This window comes from Betta splendens, chromosome 7 (assembly GCF_900634795.4).
Source record: "Betta splendens chromosome 7, fBetSpl5.4, whole genome shotgun sequence".
Classification (NCBI taxonomy): Eukaryota; Metazoa; Chordata; class Actinopteri; order Anabantiformes; family Osphronemidae; genus Betta; species Betta splendens.
This window is the reverse complement of record NC_040887.2, coordinates 15,945,248-15,963,180: the sequence shown is the minus strand read 5'-3', so window position 1 is coordinate 15,963,180 and position 17,933 is coordinate 15,945,248. Positions and strand designations below refer to the sequence as shown.

The 17,933-nt window shown below is 42.9% G+C and overlaps 1 protein-coding gene and 1 pseudogene across 1 annotated transcript in view; one reads left to right on the top strand and one right to left on the bottom strand.

The window, feature by feature from the left end:
* Positions 1 to 17,933, bottom strand: part of adcy6a (adenylate cyclase 6a) — a 25,276-nt gene extending 7,343 nt beyond the window's left edge. Inside the window, exons 1-7 of the mRNA XM_029155126.3 lie at positions 17,709 to 17,933; positions 15,182 to 15,411; positions 14,158 to 15,097; positions 1,909 to 2,058; positions 1,407 to 1,528; positions 271 to 382; positions 40 to 167 (exon numbers count right to left, since the gene is read on the bottom strand). Coding sequence (XP_029010959.1) covers positions 40 to 167; positions 271 to 382; positions 1,407 to 1,528; positions 1,909 to 2,058; positions 14,158 to 15,097; positions 15,182 to 15,201 — 1,472 coding nt within the window. The 5' untranslated portion in view covers positions 15,202 to 15,411; positions 17,709 to 17,933. The remainder of the gene's footprint in view (positions 1 to 39; positions 168 to 270; positions 383 to 1,406; positions 1,529 to 1,908; positions 2,059 to 14,157; positions 15,098 to 15,181; positions 15,412 to 17,708) is intronic.
* LOC114859500 (U6 spliceosomal RNA) lies at positions 16,338 to 16,435 on the top strand (annotated as a pseudogene).

Here is a 17,933-nt window from a genome sequence, read left to right as displayed (position 1 = left end):
ACACACACACACACACACACACACACACACAGCACTCACGAGATGGCCTCTATCATGTCAACACCCATCTCAACACAGCAGTGGGCATGGTCAGCGCGGGGTTCAGGCAGTCCAGACACACAATAGTAACAATCGCCCAAAATCTTGATACGTAGACAGTGGTTTTCCTAAGAAAAAGATACAACACTGTCAAAAACATGAAAACTTCATATAAAGTACATATTACAAGTTCAGGTTAAATATGTTTCCCAGTGTGTGAAAGCTCCTCACCGAGGCCAGCTTGTCGAAACGGGCAAAGAGTTCGTTAAGTGTCATGACCAGTTCCTGAGCTGTGCATTGTGAGGCCAGGCTGGTGAAGCCCTCGATGTCTGCAAACAAAATACTGAGGACAGAAAGAAAGCAGTGAGGCAGTGAGAAGGGGCTTTGATCTCAGGGCGCTGAGATCAGTTTCAAATCAGTCCAGTGAAGCTTGTGTAAAATGAATCTAAATGCTTTTCTTCAAGAATCAAAAGTGTTTTGGTAGAAATGTGCATTTAGGACATTCTTAGTCTCTATTTCTTTATGAAGCCAGGTTCTAATGAGTCTGTTTTAATAATGTTGATGTTGATGTGTATTGCATTTATACATTTAAGTCATTTATTATCAGTCAGCATTCATTATTATTCATCCTATCCAAATACTTTCAAGACCTGATGATTTGAAACAACAAACCCTGCCACAGTCACAGTTTTTGAAGCTCATATCTATGACTCAGACGTTATGTTTATTGCTCAGTGTTGTAACTGGACGTGTGCTAAAGCTTTCCATCTTTAGGGATTATCTTATCTTGGCTACTGGTGGTTAGGTATTATCACCAGTCTTAATTAGCCTCCACTTTGCCAAACCACTAGACCCCCTTATGAGTCTGTGAGCATTTGTATGTCTGTCTATGTCTTTCTATGGTTGTGTGAACAATTTCAATCTGAAACACTGATGTCAAGAGATCTTTGCATGGCGATGCTTGTTGTCATACTTAAGCGGCTGGCTGAATTTTGAGGATAATGTTTGATTATTTTTATGTTATTGGTAGAGAAAGGGGTCAGAGGACACTGATTTATGATTACACATGTACAGGAACACGATAACAAAGTTTGTCTCTGTATTTAATCCATCACTTGGGGGAGCAGTGGGCAGCCGATTACAGCACCCAGTGTAGAGTGCCTTGCTCAGGGACACACCTGGTGCGAAAAGCAGAGATCAAACAGGGGATGTTCTGCTTCCCAGGCTGATGCTCTACCTACTGAGCTACCAGGCCACAAGATGCCTTTGACATCATCTTACACATATATTTGGAGCAGATCTCAACAAAAACAAATTCAACTAAATCTGAATAAAATGAAGCACTGAGGCTAAGTGTCCCTGCTGACCTGACATTGTCGTGTTTCTGGATATAGATCTTATGAAACATCATGTCTTCCTTCTTGGCACTGATGTCAGCCTTCATCTCCATGGCAACGTGCCTTGGCAATACTGACAGCAATAAACGCTCCTGAGATACACACAAAAAAGGAGAAAATGCAAATTGTGTTATTTAAAATAACACAACAAATGTTAGACTGCATGTTAATCTGGATAATTGATAACAATATGTATATTTTTTGAATTTCAATTATTCTCAAACCTTTTCTTCTCTTTTTAATTTTTCTTCTCATGGCTTTTTCTAAACAGACTCTCAAGAAATTTAGGTGCTTCTTGGTTTGATGAGACAAATGAAATGTGCTAAATTGCCTCATCAGGGCTCATGGAGTTCCCATTAGGGGTCAGATAAAATACTTTTGGCTGAGAACAGTGAGGGGGCGCTGTCTCACTGAATGAGCAGAACCTGCTGATAGTGTATTTGTGTACAACTGTGTACATGTGCTGACCTACCTGTTGCTGATTCTCCCTCTGTAAATGTAACCTGGCCTGGATATAACCTCGGGTCTCTTGGAAGGCTTGTCTCTGGGAAACCTCAGCAGGGTAGTGGGTACAGATTCCAATGATATTAGTGCACAGGAAGATGAGGACATTAGCACTCACCTAGCAAGAAAAGACAGGAGGGAGAAGACAAAGTCCAGCTATAGGTGAGAAGAAACAGGAAATATAGAACGCTGAGGAATAATCAGAAAAGCATGAAATATGTCAAATATATATTGTGGGATGAATAAAGTTTTAAAAAAAAGATAACGCTTAAAAATAATCTTCCCTTTATATGCAACCACAATAGATTAGACCCAGGACTATTGCAATATACAAAAATCTGGATGGGAAGCAGCACAGCTCATCTCACAAGCTTAAAAAGTCCTTATTTAGACAGACATGAACTGGCGACAGGTTTTTGTTGATTTCTCTGTAAGGGTTAAAGGATTGCCCCAGATGAGTTCTCTCTCCAAACTAGAATCCTTATGTCTTCTCAGATGTATTCAGCTTCTTTACTGTACTGTCGATATAATAAATATCTTCTCTATTAAAAAACTGGTTGCTAGAAGGATTAAGATCACAAAATGCACTTTAGTGTGTTGATTTGTTTGAATGAGTGCAAGGTTTGATGATGCAGAGCTGAGAAATGTGCTAAAATGTGGTTGTCAGTCAAAGACTGGAGATTTACTGAGTAAATAAAAGACTCAACTAAACATCCAACGTCAAAAAATAAGATTCTCACAGCCCAAGTCTACAAGCAAAATAATCAGACTACAAATGTTGTATATTTTTTCAACATTTTGCAGAAACAGTCCAAAATGGCTCCAGTTATAATATTTAATTATGAGGAAAATGTGGAAATGATTTTTCAGTTGATTGACTAGTTAGTCAGCTCAGCTGGTGAGTGACCAAACTGACCGTTGCAGCTCTGCAGCATATTTGTGTTACAGAATTACATACAGCACCACAAACAGGGCTGAGGCTCCGCATCATATAGTGGATAAATATACACCCTCAGGAAGGAAGTTGGACTTTCTATGGCCAGGGCTTGTTGATTGTTTTTCCAGATTTTCCGATGTTAGTGTGTTAGTTAAGTACTTCAAATTTCTTACTTGAGACTGATCTATACAGTACTTACAAATGCTACATCCACACACACACAGACACATACATCGTGGTCCCTATTCGTAGAATTGGTGAATATATTCGTTATTATTCTACTATTCTAAGGATGACTTAGTAGACATATGCATTGCTGCACTGACAACCAGCCCCCCAGCTGAATTGTGGGAATTGCTGTTGACCTGTCAGAGGGCCACTTCCTTGTTGTGCTCTTGTTTACAGCCTTGATGTGACACCCCTGACTCCAGAGGCTACATTTGTACAAAGGTTGAGTGTGCACCAAAAGGAAGCCCAGGACTGCTACATCCTGTACTAAACAGCAAAAGGAGCGGGAGAAAAGGCTTCAAAGCCTGTATTCCAATGGAGTTTTAAGCTTAAACACAAACGTGTAAATATTCAATGTTAACTATTTTTTTTATCATATGTCACCTTTTAACAAATCAACAGCAAACCAAAGTTAATGATGACAAAATAAACAAATCCCCTCCAACCCACTTTGTGACTATTATGAAGCACATTACACAATGTGTTTTTTTTCTTTTCAAGCTTCACTGGAAGGTTTATCAAAACTATCTAAAGGTACAGTAATAGTTTAAAGGTTTTGTTTCAGAATATATTTTAGAAATGATCTGAGCAAGATTAAAGTTGTTTGATATCCTTAAATACTTCCTGTTTTACATAACTGTTTTTTCCTGTAATTCTTCTATTGAGCCACATTCACTTTCTCTGTTCTGTCAAAATGCAGTGTCAATGTAGAGTCTAGTATCACAGACAAAAGAGTAAAACAAATGACAAATGTACAGATGAATTTGAAGCAAACAATTGGTGGAGTAGAAAGAGCAGCAGTGCAATAGACAAAAGATAAAAAAACAAATGCTGAGGGTAGAAAGGAAATTAGTGGTACAGTAAAGAGCAGGCTAAGGAAGGAAAGAGAAAAGGTGAGCAACAACAAGTGTGTGTGTGTGTGTGTGTGTGTGTGTGTGTGTGTGTGTGTGTGTGTGTGTGTGTGTGTGTGTGTGTGTGTGTGTGTGTGTGTGTGTGTGTGTGTGTGTGTAATAGATAGCATGTACATGTATGGGCCACAGTGACATTAGGCAGATGGCTCCACGCGCCCGGCTCTGTTTACATTACTGTCTCTGTTCAAGCAAAAACAGCCATGAGACGAAAGTGAAACCTGCAGCTCGGTGCGTGTTTGCAAGTGAACACCTCGCATCGGTTCGCATGGGCCCAGTCCATCCTCTCTGTGTGGAGATGTGCTCTCTGCAGCGGCGGTGGGCGTTGACCTGTTGAGATCCGTTCTACGCGTGCGTCACCCTGCATGTGTCTTTGCTCAGAGGCTCAAACTAATTGCTTGCTTTTCTCTAAAGGACGGGGACCAGTGCGTTTACCGAGCGCACATTAGGCTTGCGTGTTTACGCAGCAACACTCCAGCAGGCAGCGTTTACCTGCTACCTGTACGCACGGCCACGCTTGCAGCGCGGGGCCACTGCATCTGCTCATCGGCTCTGTGCTCAACAACACACTCATTTATCTGAAGTCGTCACTTACGCCTCGTCCTGCTGGCCTTTCCTTTGCTGGTTTGGTCCAGCTCCATTATAATCATACCATTACGCATTACAATCTTCATTGCTCACTCTTCCAATATAATTATGTCTCATAAAAGAGTTATGTTCACTTTGTGACGACTAAAATAAACAAGGAAGTAAACATCACATTGCTGGAACATCATATGGTTGTTGCTATTGTTTTGTTTGGCCAGTGTGAGGAGAAGCCTAATGCCTGGATAGCAAAACGGCATTACGTAAGAGTTGCTCTGATCTACATGTATGTAGCAAAGCCAGCCTGCAGTAATACTGGCTATTATAACATTAAAAAATGTAGTTGGTCATAAAAAATGACTACCTGTATGTTTAACTATGCCATGAACCTGAAATGTTCAAGCAGACTTTAAAAGATGAGTTATTACTTTAGTGGAACAATTAAAGTCAAATAGAAACCTTCACATTCATACAATTTTCCCTTTTTGCTAACTTATTACAAATCCATACTCTTAATGTCATTGTTTTAGGTTTGTTTATTGTCAGTTGGAATAAACATCCTAAAGAAATGAACAGATGAAACAAGATTAGATAAATAATACCATAACAACCCTTTAGCTTGTTAAGGGTAAATTAAAGTGAAAAGTTGAATGTGAGGGGACCATAATGAATGAGAAATTGTCTGAATGTCTGCTCAAAGTCATGCCAGACTCGACAAAAGCCTATAAGTCACAGTCGCCACATTTGACAGGCAGGCGAGGATAATTTAATAATATTTATCATTTTTGTTCTGGTTTATGATAGATTTAGCACAGCAGCCGTTTACTTTAGTAGGAAGTCTGTGTCTCTACGGGTTGACTTTTAAGGACATCAGTCATTTTTTTCAGTCTACAGAGAGGTCATGTGGGAGAATATGTATGAAACAACATCCTGAGACATTTCAGAAGATTTTATTTGGTCAGATTTGATTCTTAACTTTTCATAATTTGAATAAGACTTTAGCTACTTATTTGATAAAATCTAATCACAGACTTCTTTGCCACTGCTCTCTGCACCCAGCAACATGAAATCAGGACATTTAGAGATAGTATTTTATTTTAGATTAACAGAAAAAGTAAATCAACTTAAAACATTTGCTTTGAACTAACTAACAACTGAACAACTGTTTCGCAATCCTTATCAAACTGGAGCAAAGTTTGGGAGCTTGTTTTTGGGGTTGGTGACCTGCCTCTTCTTCAACTTCCTCCCATCCTGCTCTCCAGCTTGTTTAGCTCACAGTACACTTCTTCCTGATGCTTGGTATTGTTGCTGCACTAGATGCAAGCAGCTGTGAGAATGCATCCAAATTGTATGACATGCATGCGATCGCTGCAGTGGTTCACACTGGATACTTTACTCTCCCTATGTTTAAGCCACATAAATTAGTTCAGAGGTTGTTCACATGCTAAAATGGGCCTTGGCTACAGCACAATGTGATGGAGGTATTATATTCGCTCCTAACTTATTATTCATATTAGAGGGTTGCATTTTGCAGCCAGCAGTCATTATGCACAGACGATGGAGATGTGGTGATGAGGGCGATATTAAATATAACTCAGTGTTGTCTCTCTCTCTCTCTCTCTCTCTCTCTCTCTCTCTACTTCTGCCCGTGCTTTTTTCTCAGTCTTGTGAAAGGTTCTTCTTAGTGTTGGCCCGAGACTCACACCCACGGAGACTGTGAACTACCAGAGGTGGCAGCACACATTTCACTTAGCAACTCTCACCCACATTCCACAGTCTTCCTCCAAAGACCTGTGGTCTCCCACCCAGGTTCAGGGTGGGTGCAGCACAGGGACCAGTTGAGGGAGGGGGGACAGTGGGTTGGTGCAGAAGTGGGCCGATGTCTCACAGGTTTAATATGTCAACGAGAGATGTAAAATGAAATATAAAATAGAATTAGAAGTTGTTGTTGTTAATATATGATTGGACAGCAGCCATGGGCTACAGAGGTCAACTAAATATAGTGAGAACAATATTTCACACTCATATGAAAAAATAATTTACGGAGGTGGACAACACTGTCCAGACATGCACGTACAGAACAAAACGTTCAAAAGCCCTTTTCCCAGAGGGAGCAGTGACTGAAGGGATCGCACTATGGAAAGGGCTTGCGAGTCATAGCTCATTGGCCTCACAGCAACATCTGGAACTTCTCTGAACATCTGCGTTAGATCAAGCACTGTAAAACCAAGTCCAGCCCCCCCAACACAATGACAGAGCTTTGCTCGTGATGAAAAACAAGAAACTGTTCCGTCGGTTGCATCTTATCTTTTCTTTAGCGTGTCAAATATATTCTTTCCTTTATTTTTTCCTGCCTCCTCACACTCTGACTCATGCTCACTGTCACTTTTAGCCTTTGTGAGAGTCTATGTATGTGTGAGGTGCCAGGCAGCTGCTGGCTTTGTGTACTCAGCCTGAGCCTCATGTCTACACACAGCTTGCTCTGCCCTTATCAGAAATGACCAGAACCACATCAACAGATAAGTCAGGCCCCGCCTGGTCACTCTGCACTGCACACTGTGTCAACGCCACTCGCACTATGAGGCGACATTCGCGCTCGGTTTTAAATATTGGAACATTTTCAAAAAAATCAAAACGGTGAATCCCAAAATTCTTCATGCAGTCTAGTCACTACAAATGAGATTCCTGATGAGAACTGATGAGCAACCTTGTGTGGAAAGAGACCAGCATTTCACACTGCTTTAACTTTAACTAACTATCAATTTATAGTTCTTTAATTTGGGAAATTCTTTTTTTCCAGCAGGAATAATAGTTTATTATACTTTGTTTCTTAGCCTATAAATTCCCACCATACTGACTAACACTAAACTGTTCACACACGAGTGTCATTATCTATATGAAGCATAGAAAAAAAAATCATTTAATGATGTGCACGCACACAAGCAAGTTTCTATTGTCACCATAATAAAACACAATCATTTACTTTATACTTAACAGAACTCAACGCATTGTTGATTTCATCATGGGAAGGTTTAAAGCAAATTGTGCACATAAAGAACATATGGCTCACCATACAGTAAAGAGAAACTTGTCCTATTTCACTGCAGATTCAGAAACTCGTTCATAGTGGAAGGCTTCACTCATACAATACTGCATACGGTTACATAAACTTTAAAACTGTGGAAGAGGTGTTTTCTGAGAGTAGTTTAAAAGTATGTTGAAACAAATAACAAATATCACTAAAGAGCAAAACATTTTTGTCTAACATTGTGCCTGTATTGTTTTTGTAAAACACATGTTAGGCTAAGAAAATTAAGACATAAGAATATAATCAACAGTCACAATAATACTATAAAATAAATGGTGAACACTTACTTGAAATGTGAAGCCAGCTACTCTTATGATACTGGTCCTATTCTGTAAGCATGCTGGAGGCCCTAACACTGAAGAATACACAGCATGCATATTACAGCTGGCAACCAGGCAGGTGTGACTTCTGTGGGGAGTGTGACTATTATAGCATCCTGGCACTGGAGTTGTGTTTAATACAAAAAAACACAAAATAAAGAAGCTGAAATAATATTTTTAATATTAAGCTTTCCTGTGAGGACACAAGGCCTCACCTGCAGTGGTTCAGGGATGGTTGTGCTGAGTAAAGAAAAACCTCAGAGCACAAAATAGGATGATTCTCTTAATTTGTAATGAGCATTTATGCCAAAAAGAAACTCATCATACATGGATTGATTACGGATTACAAAATGTGTATCTCAGAGGCCCTAAAATACACCTGGCACAGAACTGGAGCTCCAAAAATGCAGAGTCACAGGGAGCTGACCACAGATAAGCGTGGAAAAGAACATCCTGTGCATCCCTCCCTCCCTACTCCCCACCACCCCCCTCGTCGTCACCATCATCATCATCATCATCATCATCATCATCATCATCATCATCATCATCATCATCATCATCATCATCATCATCATCATATCACCTCTCTTCTGTCATCTCCACGTTTAATTATGGACTGTCTCACTTGGACAGCAGGGGGGAGGAATCAGTCAAACACCCCAGCATCTCAAAAAGGGGCAACGCCGCTGTATTCTGATTCTTCCAGAGAAGTAGGACAAAACTGTATTTATTTATTTTTACACTGTATGTTAGAAGGCTGAACTGGGTTTGCTGCTTGAGTCATGTTTGTTTCCATGGTAACCGCTGAACCAGGCGAACACAGACACTGAGGGAGACACTTAGCAATGTTGCTAAGTGCTGCTTGTTCCCCTTCATTCTCAGAAGTGATACAGTACTAAACTGATAGCACTCACGGATGCACAGAGTGGTTGACTGGTGGTATCTGTTTGTGTTTATCTATCCATGTAGCTAGAAAATATATTGGCTGTATGGTGTATTTGATATTATGTACCACTGTACTGCATATGTTTATATTATTAAAGCTACAGCCTATAGTGAGTATTTTATTATTGCATAGTTACATAAGCAACCCAAATATTAACTATCAAACCTTTGAGAGCAACTGAGCTGATCCTTCTTGTGTCAAAATTTATTGCTTATTACTTACTTATTAAAAAAATGATCAATTAAGTCCTAAATCATAATGGCGATGAAAAGGAACGCCAAGTAAACTGGCCCTGGCATATTCTAAAAGAAGGAATGATGAATATGAAAGGCATAAAGATATACAGTATAATAAGAATGCTATGCTGGTGGGTAAATGTACTTCTCTTCTTTTTACTATATACTTTAAATAAAACTATTTACTGTACTGTAACAGTATATGGTTCCAGTTCACTGTGTATTTATTGAATAGTTCCTGTTTGTATTGTAGCATTTGAGCGTTTGCCACTACATCTCTATGTATCTATTTCTATCCTGTGCTCTAGCATCCGATATTTCCCTCTGGGTATTATTTACATAATTTACTTTATTAACATTATTTACAAGGAGAAACAATTACGCAACAAGAGACCACATTACATTCAGATGCATCCTTGTACGTTTTGAGACACGACTGTGTGTGTGTGTGGGGGGGGGGGGTCCTATCAATTAGCACTTAACCAGTTCATGGGTAAAAAGTGTATGGGATAGGCAAAATGCTGATACTGGTGAGTTAAACCCACATGTCCTTCATCAGGAAAGCTTTAGGTCTGCGTCTCATCACACTTGTTGCCTCCTCCTAAGCTCACACAGGATGTTTTATAGCTGCATCTTTGAACATATGACCATCACAGGCTAGGAAGCAGGTCTCTCATCTTTCTATATAATTCAAATCTGACTGCTCCTTTGCTTATGGAGCTGCTGTGAACATCTGAAACAATGGGTACACTGCGACATTTCTTCCGACGATTAAAATAGATTTATGCTCCACTGGAAATGTACAATTGAGTAAACATTCATTTATAAAGTTTGACGTGAGACCAGAGTCATGTTACGTATAAACTAAGCGCATTACTACATCAGAGGCACATTTTTATTTCAACTCTATTTGCTTATCTTATCTATTGAATACAAAACATACTTCAAACACTTGAGTGCAACGTGAAACTTGACAAAGAAAACCAGAGAAACATTCTGACTGTACACTGATATAGAGTCCACATACTGTAAAGGCCTGATTTGCCTTGTGAAAGCTGTTTAATGGGCTTTAGGGGCTTAACCCAAACTCTGTGTGGTCAAATATGAGTGATCCATCGCAAAATGCATTAGGTTGCAAAAAAGGAAATCACTGTGGTATCTGCAAACCCTGAGTATCAGTGTGTGTGTCAGGGTCTAAAAGGCAGGTCCATGTGTATGCAGAAAAAAAGGGGGATAGAGTGACCGGCCTGACGCAGGCTCTGATAAGACTGTTCCATGTGACGCAACAGTTAGCAGAACCGCCAAGGGCTGAGTATTTTTAGGAAACAGTGTATGACCTCGCAGTACTTGAGTCAACAATATCCACGCAACAATGGCCATTGTTGGGGGCATACAGCACATAACAGTGGGGTAAAGAATGTGCAAATATGAGAAGTTTCGGTAACACAGTTCAAAATGCTCACTGATTTTTGTAAATATCAGTGTGTACATCACGCTTTTTGCAAGAGCACATACAGAACAGTACATGTCAGATCTCACACTCAAACAGAAACCCACACACAAAAGAGGTGGGACAATGGCTTTGTGATGTTACATCCAAAAGAGGAACAAGCAGCAGCAATCTAGAGACGAAGAGGAGACGTCAACGTTAACAAAAACATGAGATGGTGTGGGTTTGTGTGGCACAAGCACATATGCAGATTGTGTGGAACCTGTCTGCAGAAGGAGGGGATCAGGACCGTGGCAACACCACATACAGCAGAGGCATGAACTCATGACAGGATGTCGCCATTGTTACACTTTCACGTTAGACTGGTGTTCGCTTTGAAGGTCATATAAGCAAGACAGCCTTCAAAGCAAACACCAGTTTGAACTGCCTCATGTTCATGTTAAAATGAAAATTCAGCCAGAACAGATTCCACAGTGACGGTACCGTAAGTTGTAAAAACCCATGTAACTGTAGCTGCCAATGCCAAAAGGCCTAGAAACGACTAGACGATAAAAACCAGGGCCACAAAACATGGAACCAAATCAGGACCATACATTTTGAAAATGAAATAAAACTATTTGAAGCTGAAAACTGAAATATTTGTGTTAAAATATTTTTGTATGCAAAGTTTTTAAATTCAAATATAAACTGTAATATTGTCAGTTCGAGATTTTATGTTTGTTTTATTTCATGTGTTTTCAAGTTCAAAATCTTTTCTCAGTTTTCGTATTTTTCGGTTTTGATGTGGTGGCTGGACCACCATGGAGGACCGATCAAAACGGTTTATGGACTTTTACTTTGGGAACTAGGAGAATTGTGATTGCAAAATATTAAAGTACCCACTTAAAGACAATGAAATAGCTTTATCTGTCAAATCTATACATTCTAAACAAACTAATACATCTAACTAGTTTCCCAAAACACCTGTACTGAATATCTGCTCGGCTGCGATGCTCAGTGAGTCCCACAGGACACAGCTTCTGTCCAGCCGTGGCAATCAGGCTGCGGTTGGTGGTGGACCAACTGGGTAACAGTAACATCTGGGCAGCTGTTTTACTACTGTGGGAGCAGCTACAGCAGCCTGGCCTGTATGTGATGGAGCACATCATTGCAGCCTATCAATTGTCTTTCTCACATGATGATGATGATGTTTCCATAGTTGACTCCTTTAAATCGTATTCTTTTAAAACTCAAGTATTTAAAAGCTGATGGCCCCAATTCAGCATCATAAAAATAAACACAAGGCTGTGCTCAAATGTAGAACTGTTGTTTGTATTAAAATGGTAAATGCTATGCAGTTTATGCTGACACTGGGTAACTTGGGGTCCAGTGTGTTGCCAAAGGACATTTCGACACATGACTCGAAGCCAGTAATCGAACCACCAGTCCTGTGACTGGTGGACGACAGCTCTACCTCCTGAGCCACTGCCCCCCTCCAACAACATGAGCAACATCTGGAGATGTTATTTCAGATTGTGGAAAAGGAATTGAGACTATCAATTATTATTTGTTCTTCACGCAGCAGGGGTGAAAGCTGGTGTGTTGATTACTAGCAGTTTGTGTCTCATTAGGACCCTTTAAACTGATATTGGAATTGTAATCTAGAGTGTGTCCAGGGTGATCCCCGTCATCCCAGGATCCAACTTTGAAGGTAAATGCAGTTGACCATAACCTCCCAGTTCAACTCAACACGGATTTCTGCAGGAGCAGAGAAGAGGAGCCCGTTTATCCACCACTCCTTATACATGCCTTCATTATTATCTCTACCTATCAACACCAACAGAAACCACGCTGGGTTAATGAGTTACTGCAGAAAGAGGAAATAATTGCACACAGGCGTGAAGCAGTGATTGATGGCACTGTATTACTGTGTCACACAGGACACAGACAAGCTTAAAAGTAAATAGCAAAGCTGGGCTGCAGATATCTCATGACAGTCTTTTACTTAACAAAGACAAGCTCTGTTGGAGCCTGTGATGGATTGTATGCTGATATATCATGATGCTGATGAGTTCCCATATATCACTAAGCTACCTGTAGTCCTGTACTTCAGTATGTACTTGTACACATCCTGTCTCGCTGATATACACATATTGATCGGAGACATAAAGTGACAATCACTGATCATCAGTGATCATTAAGGCCCACATCTCACCATTGTGTTCATGTTAAGGCCTTCTGATTATAAGTTTTCCCTGAGGACACTGACAGTTGTAAAACTGCTACAGAAAAACATCAGTTCGCTTCCAACCCTCCTCGCACCTCCTCACCCTATCACCCCACCATTGGAGGAAAGTACAAAGCGTCCCTTGTGTGAGAGCACAGAGACCTGAGTGATACTGCTTTATATCATGGTATTCTCCCACTGTCACACAGCACACACAGAGCTCTGCAGCCGGGGCGGTTCATTCAGCCCACTGACCTTCAGCGAGCTTAGAGGTCCTTGGTGTAACACACAAACAAATCCTTGTACAGTAAAACCTAATTATGTGCAAATACTCCCAACATATAGACACTAAGAACCTATAGTTACTTATTAAGAGTTTAACCTCAGACTTTACAACTAATTCAGCCATAACTTGAACCATTATTATCTGTATAGCTTATCTATCTGATTATCTTTGCTTTTTCTCAAAACAAAGTAAGAAATTCTCAAAATTGAAAAGTTTATACTCCAATAATAAGAATAGTTGGACTAATAATCTCAGATTAGATACTCATTATACATACATAGTTTTGTTTTTGATCAGCAGGAGGGACCTCTTTGGTGGAGATGAAGCTCCAATAGGTTACTGTACTCCAGGGAACGTTCCTGGAGAGAATGCACCTTCAGGAAAGCATTTCATCTTCACTGACAGGAATTTAAACCAGCGCTGCTCAGTGCTTTTACAATTCTATATCAAAAACAACCATACGTAGTGTAATTAACGGTGTGACTCACACAGAATAATGGTCTGACTAAAATTTCTCTTGACGGTGCTCATTGTCACGTTTAGGTTTCGTTTCACAGCTCTCATCGACGCCTAATGAAGATCAGACAGTGATCAGGTGGTGAATGAATGCTGGTTGGCCTGCTGGATGTGCCAACACACAACTGTTTGCTAACACATTCCACACATAATCAAAATAAAAGCAAAAGCATGTTAAAGAAATAGCTACTATATGGCGTGATGACTATAACTATAATACAAATTTATAATGTGGCATTAGTGAGAAATAAGCACCCGAATCCTTTTATCCAAAAACAAACAACACAACCAGTGGTCATCTGTTTTTTTGCTAGTTAGCTGCTTAAAGCTAAACACTTACAAGCTTCACTACTCTAGACCATCATGTTTATGTGACCTCAACAACAACATGCTACATAACGTGTCTACTAACAAAAAGGTCTGTGTAATCTATGATTACAGACAACACGATTAGAGAAATACTGAACATCCATGTTGTGTGTCACTCAGCCAGTCGCATGTAAAGTCTCACCTGTTTCCAGAGGAACTTGTCTTCCTGGTTGATCTGCCAAGTGGTGACCACATGGATGATGGACAACACTGCTCCACTCAGAACCGCTGCTCTCATCCTCACCGGCAGCAGAGTGTAGATGATGTAGATGAAAAACACCGACCACCAGATGCCCTCTGAAGCGCTCCGAGGTGCGACCATGAGCACCCCAAACACCTGTACCGACACCAGGACGCCGATCACCAGGTAACTGACCATCCACATGTAGTCCTGGTGGAAGCCGTTCCGGTTGCACACCACCATAAGCGCCATGAAGAGCGCCATCGCCACGGAGAGTGCGGACGAATAGGCCACATGAGGGGCAGCGTGGACACAGTGGAAGGTCAGCATGATGCCACACACAATCACCAACACCCCCATGAGCATGGTCAGGGAACTCTGGTTCAGCCTAAAGAAGTACCGCTGGTAGAGGCGCTCCAGTTTGCGCGACTGGAACTTCTTGGACTGGAACACCCGCACCACCCTGAGCCAGCAGTCCGCAGGGGTCACCACTCCTGCTGCGCCATTGGCACCCTCATCCCCCATGTCCCCACTTCCTCCATTACATCCCCCTTTTCTTCCCTTCAAGTCCCCGTCCTCGAAGCCCAGATCAACAGATTTCAGACCTACCCCCTCGCCAGGGCCCGCCCCCCTTTTCCCGTAGTGGTCCTCTTGCCATCCGCAACGAACGCCAAAGTTCCCCCCGCCTCCCATCGCCCCCGCCACCCCTCCTCGGTGGTGCTGATGGAGGGGGGCTCCGGAAGGTGGCTCCATTGCATCTGGGTCCCGCAGACAGCTCATGTAACGCGGGTTGCAGAGAGATGAGCCTCCCTTCCGTTTGGACTTTTTGCCATTGCGTTCCCCCCACGCAGTCTTGCGGTCGTCCACTCTGGCGACTAGGAAACCACTGAACCAGGACATTCTGTGTGTGAGAAAAGGCAAGTAAAAAATGATGCCTTGTGAGAAGGCCAGGTTCTCAATCCACCCATAGAAGCTGGTCATTTACCTGTTGGGGTTCTGGTACATGTCCCAGCCCTGTTCCGTGTAGCCGGTTTACTCATTTATCCCCGAGGAGGAAATTTAGAAGAAGTAAGGAGGATCCTGAAGAGGCCGACTGCAGGGCTGCAATGACTGGTTGGGTCTAAACGTGCAGCTGCTCCAGATATTTGTGCAAGAGCCACTGATCAGACCAGAGTTAATGAGCCTTCGAGCCTAGCTGCACATCCGCTGCTGTTTCTAGAGGAGAAATCAGACACATACAGCAGATCTGAGTGAAACCAGCAGATTAAAGCACTGTCATGATGTCATGGCAATTTAGATTAGGTGAAACACCTGATATTATGATAGTAATGTACCAGTCTTGAAGCTTATACTCCTAGATTCCAAATGTGACAGGAAATGAAATACCTCACATTTTCTGTTAAATGGACATAAATCTAATTTCCTGCACAACCAGGCACAAACTAACACAGAGGAGACGATAGTGGGGTTTCCTTTTTGAAGGTGAAGCAGAAGTTGCTCAATAACATGGCATCTGGGATTGGCAGCCAGTGACACAAGATATGCAATAAATAGAGACAAATGCAGCATTTCAGTGAAGGAGGTGGCGACAAACCAGCCTCTAAAAAATGATCCGAAAAAGGAGCTGCTGATATTTCCCTGTTACTTTTGTTGCACACAATAAAATTTACATTTACCCACAATATCTGAATTTAATTAATTAACTCCCTATCACTGTTTTGTAGTTTTTAATAATTACTAATTAATCATACTAATATCCAATGTTTTGCTGCTCTAATTGGAGTTAAATGCGTGGTGTCAATGTGTAAGTTATGAAAAGCTTTCTGTTTTCCTGCTATAAAGTCCGGTCCCTGCAGAGAGGCTCAGAATAAAGTGAACTAGCAAGTTTATTATAATGGATATATGTATATAAAATAAGAACATTAAGCCTGATGTTAGTACACAATGTCATAATTATGTAAGAAATGTGCGTTCCCGGCCTGGCTCTAATCATGTCTACATATGCAGAAGCAACTGCTAGCAGCTGATCTTACTGACGCCCTGAGCTTCACGCAGCAGCGGCAGCCGGACGCGGCCGCGGCCGCCGCTGCTGCCGCCTCCCAGACCGGCATTTCATTTTCAGCGGGGAGATGCGCGCAGCTGTGCTCAGGCAGCGCGTCTGATAGATTGGAATCGATACAGGGAAGATTAGCACGGCCCCTGCAAACAGATGACACGCAAACTAGCATATCCTCTGCGTGCGCCGCGCTGCGCTGCCTGCGGACGTGCGCCTTCTCTGGCACCTACTGTATCCATCCCAGCCGTACTCCTCCTCCCAGCTGGCAGCGGATCGACAAGAAGACCCCCCCCCCCCCCCCCCAACCAAATCAGCCCCCCACTTCTCTGCACAAGGTCGACTAGCCTGTACCCGTTTGTAAACGTCGCGACGTCGGTGTCGGTGTGTTTGCGTTGCGCTCGGCTGTAGTCGCTCCACAGCCTGTGCTATTGTAGTAGGGGAAGAGGGGAGAGGGAGGCTGGATATTCCTGGGGAGGGGGCGCGAACAGCGGCCGTAAAGTCATTCATGGTGGGCTACAGTAGTTCCTCCCTGTCTGTGGTTCAGTTGTCATCCAGGCGCAAAAATACATGGAGCATTTTTTCAGGCGCTCCGGGCGCGCAGCGCACTGAATTGGGATATTTGGCTTTTGTTCAGCGGCCTGTTTTGAATATGCCCGTTTGCGGGATTTTCTGCGTTACGATAATAAATGAGATGCCACGCACAGGCAGGCCGTGGGTACGGGCCCACAATCAAACAACGTAGGCTTCTTGTTACATAACACCACGGCCTGTGTGACCACCGTAGCGGCGACGGTCAGCCCAGCCGTCCGGTGGCGAGCGTCAACGCACAAACGCGCCTCTGTCAGCGCCTTATTTATTTTTGATGCCAGTGAACGTCCTTCAGTCTGCAGCAGAGCGACGGCGCGCGGGCTCCTCAGACGGACAAACACGGGTACACAAACACACATACGCGTGTCACTGCCGCGGCACATTCCTCAGCATCAGCTAGTGGACGGAGGACTGGCGGCCAATGATGCTCCACATCCCGTCATTTATGGAGCCTTTCGCGAGGAATGGCACGTAAGGCTGAAATGAGGGAGCATGAGGCAATGAAAAATACGGATCATCATCAGAATCGCCACTCCAGCCCTAAATGCAGCCTGCCCATCAGCTGCTGTGATGCCGCGATGCGTGAGATCCGCTCGTAGCAGCGCTCAGATCTGTTGTTATTGGTGGACAACACACCGACTGTATCCTCTGTCACCGCCGCCACCAGCGTGAAGCCGGGGCCTCGCGGCAACCGTCGCCAGCCATGTCATTGAATCCTGCTGAAATGCTGAGTGACAGAGACGCGGCGGCACGCGGTGCGTCAGTGCAGCCGCGTCGGAGACGTCGGTGCGACCTGAGAGCACATACGATATATGTGGGCCTGCAGCGTGTTACGGCGGCGGCTGCGGTGACAGAAAGACGGACTCACCGTGATCATCTCCGGTTTCTGCTCCCTGACAGGACCGCAGCAGACAATCCGATTCCGTGCGGCCGTGGCTCGTAACGACCAGGGTGCCGGACCATCTGAGTCCTGGCTGTCCGCGGACGCTCCAGTAAAATTGGTCACCCCGTGTTGGATCTCCTCCTGTCGTCTTCTCGCTCCACTCCCTTGCCTCTCCTCCCCCTGACCCTCTCGGATCCAAGCTCCGCCGTC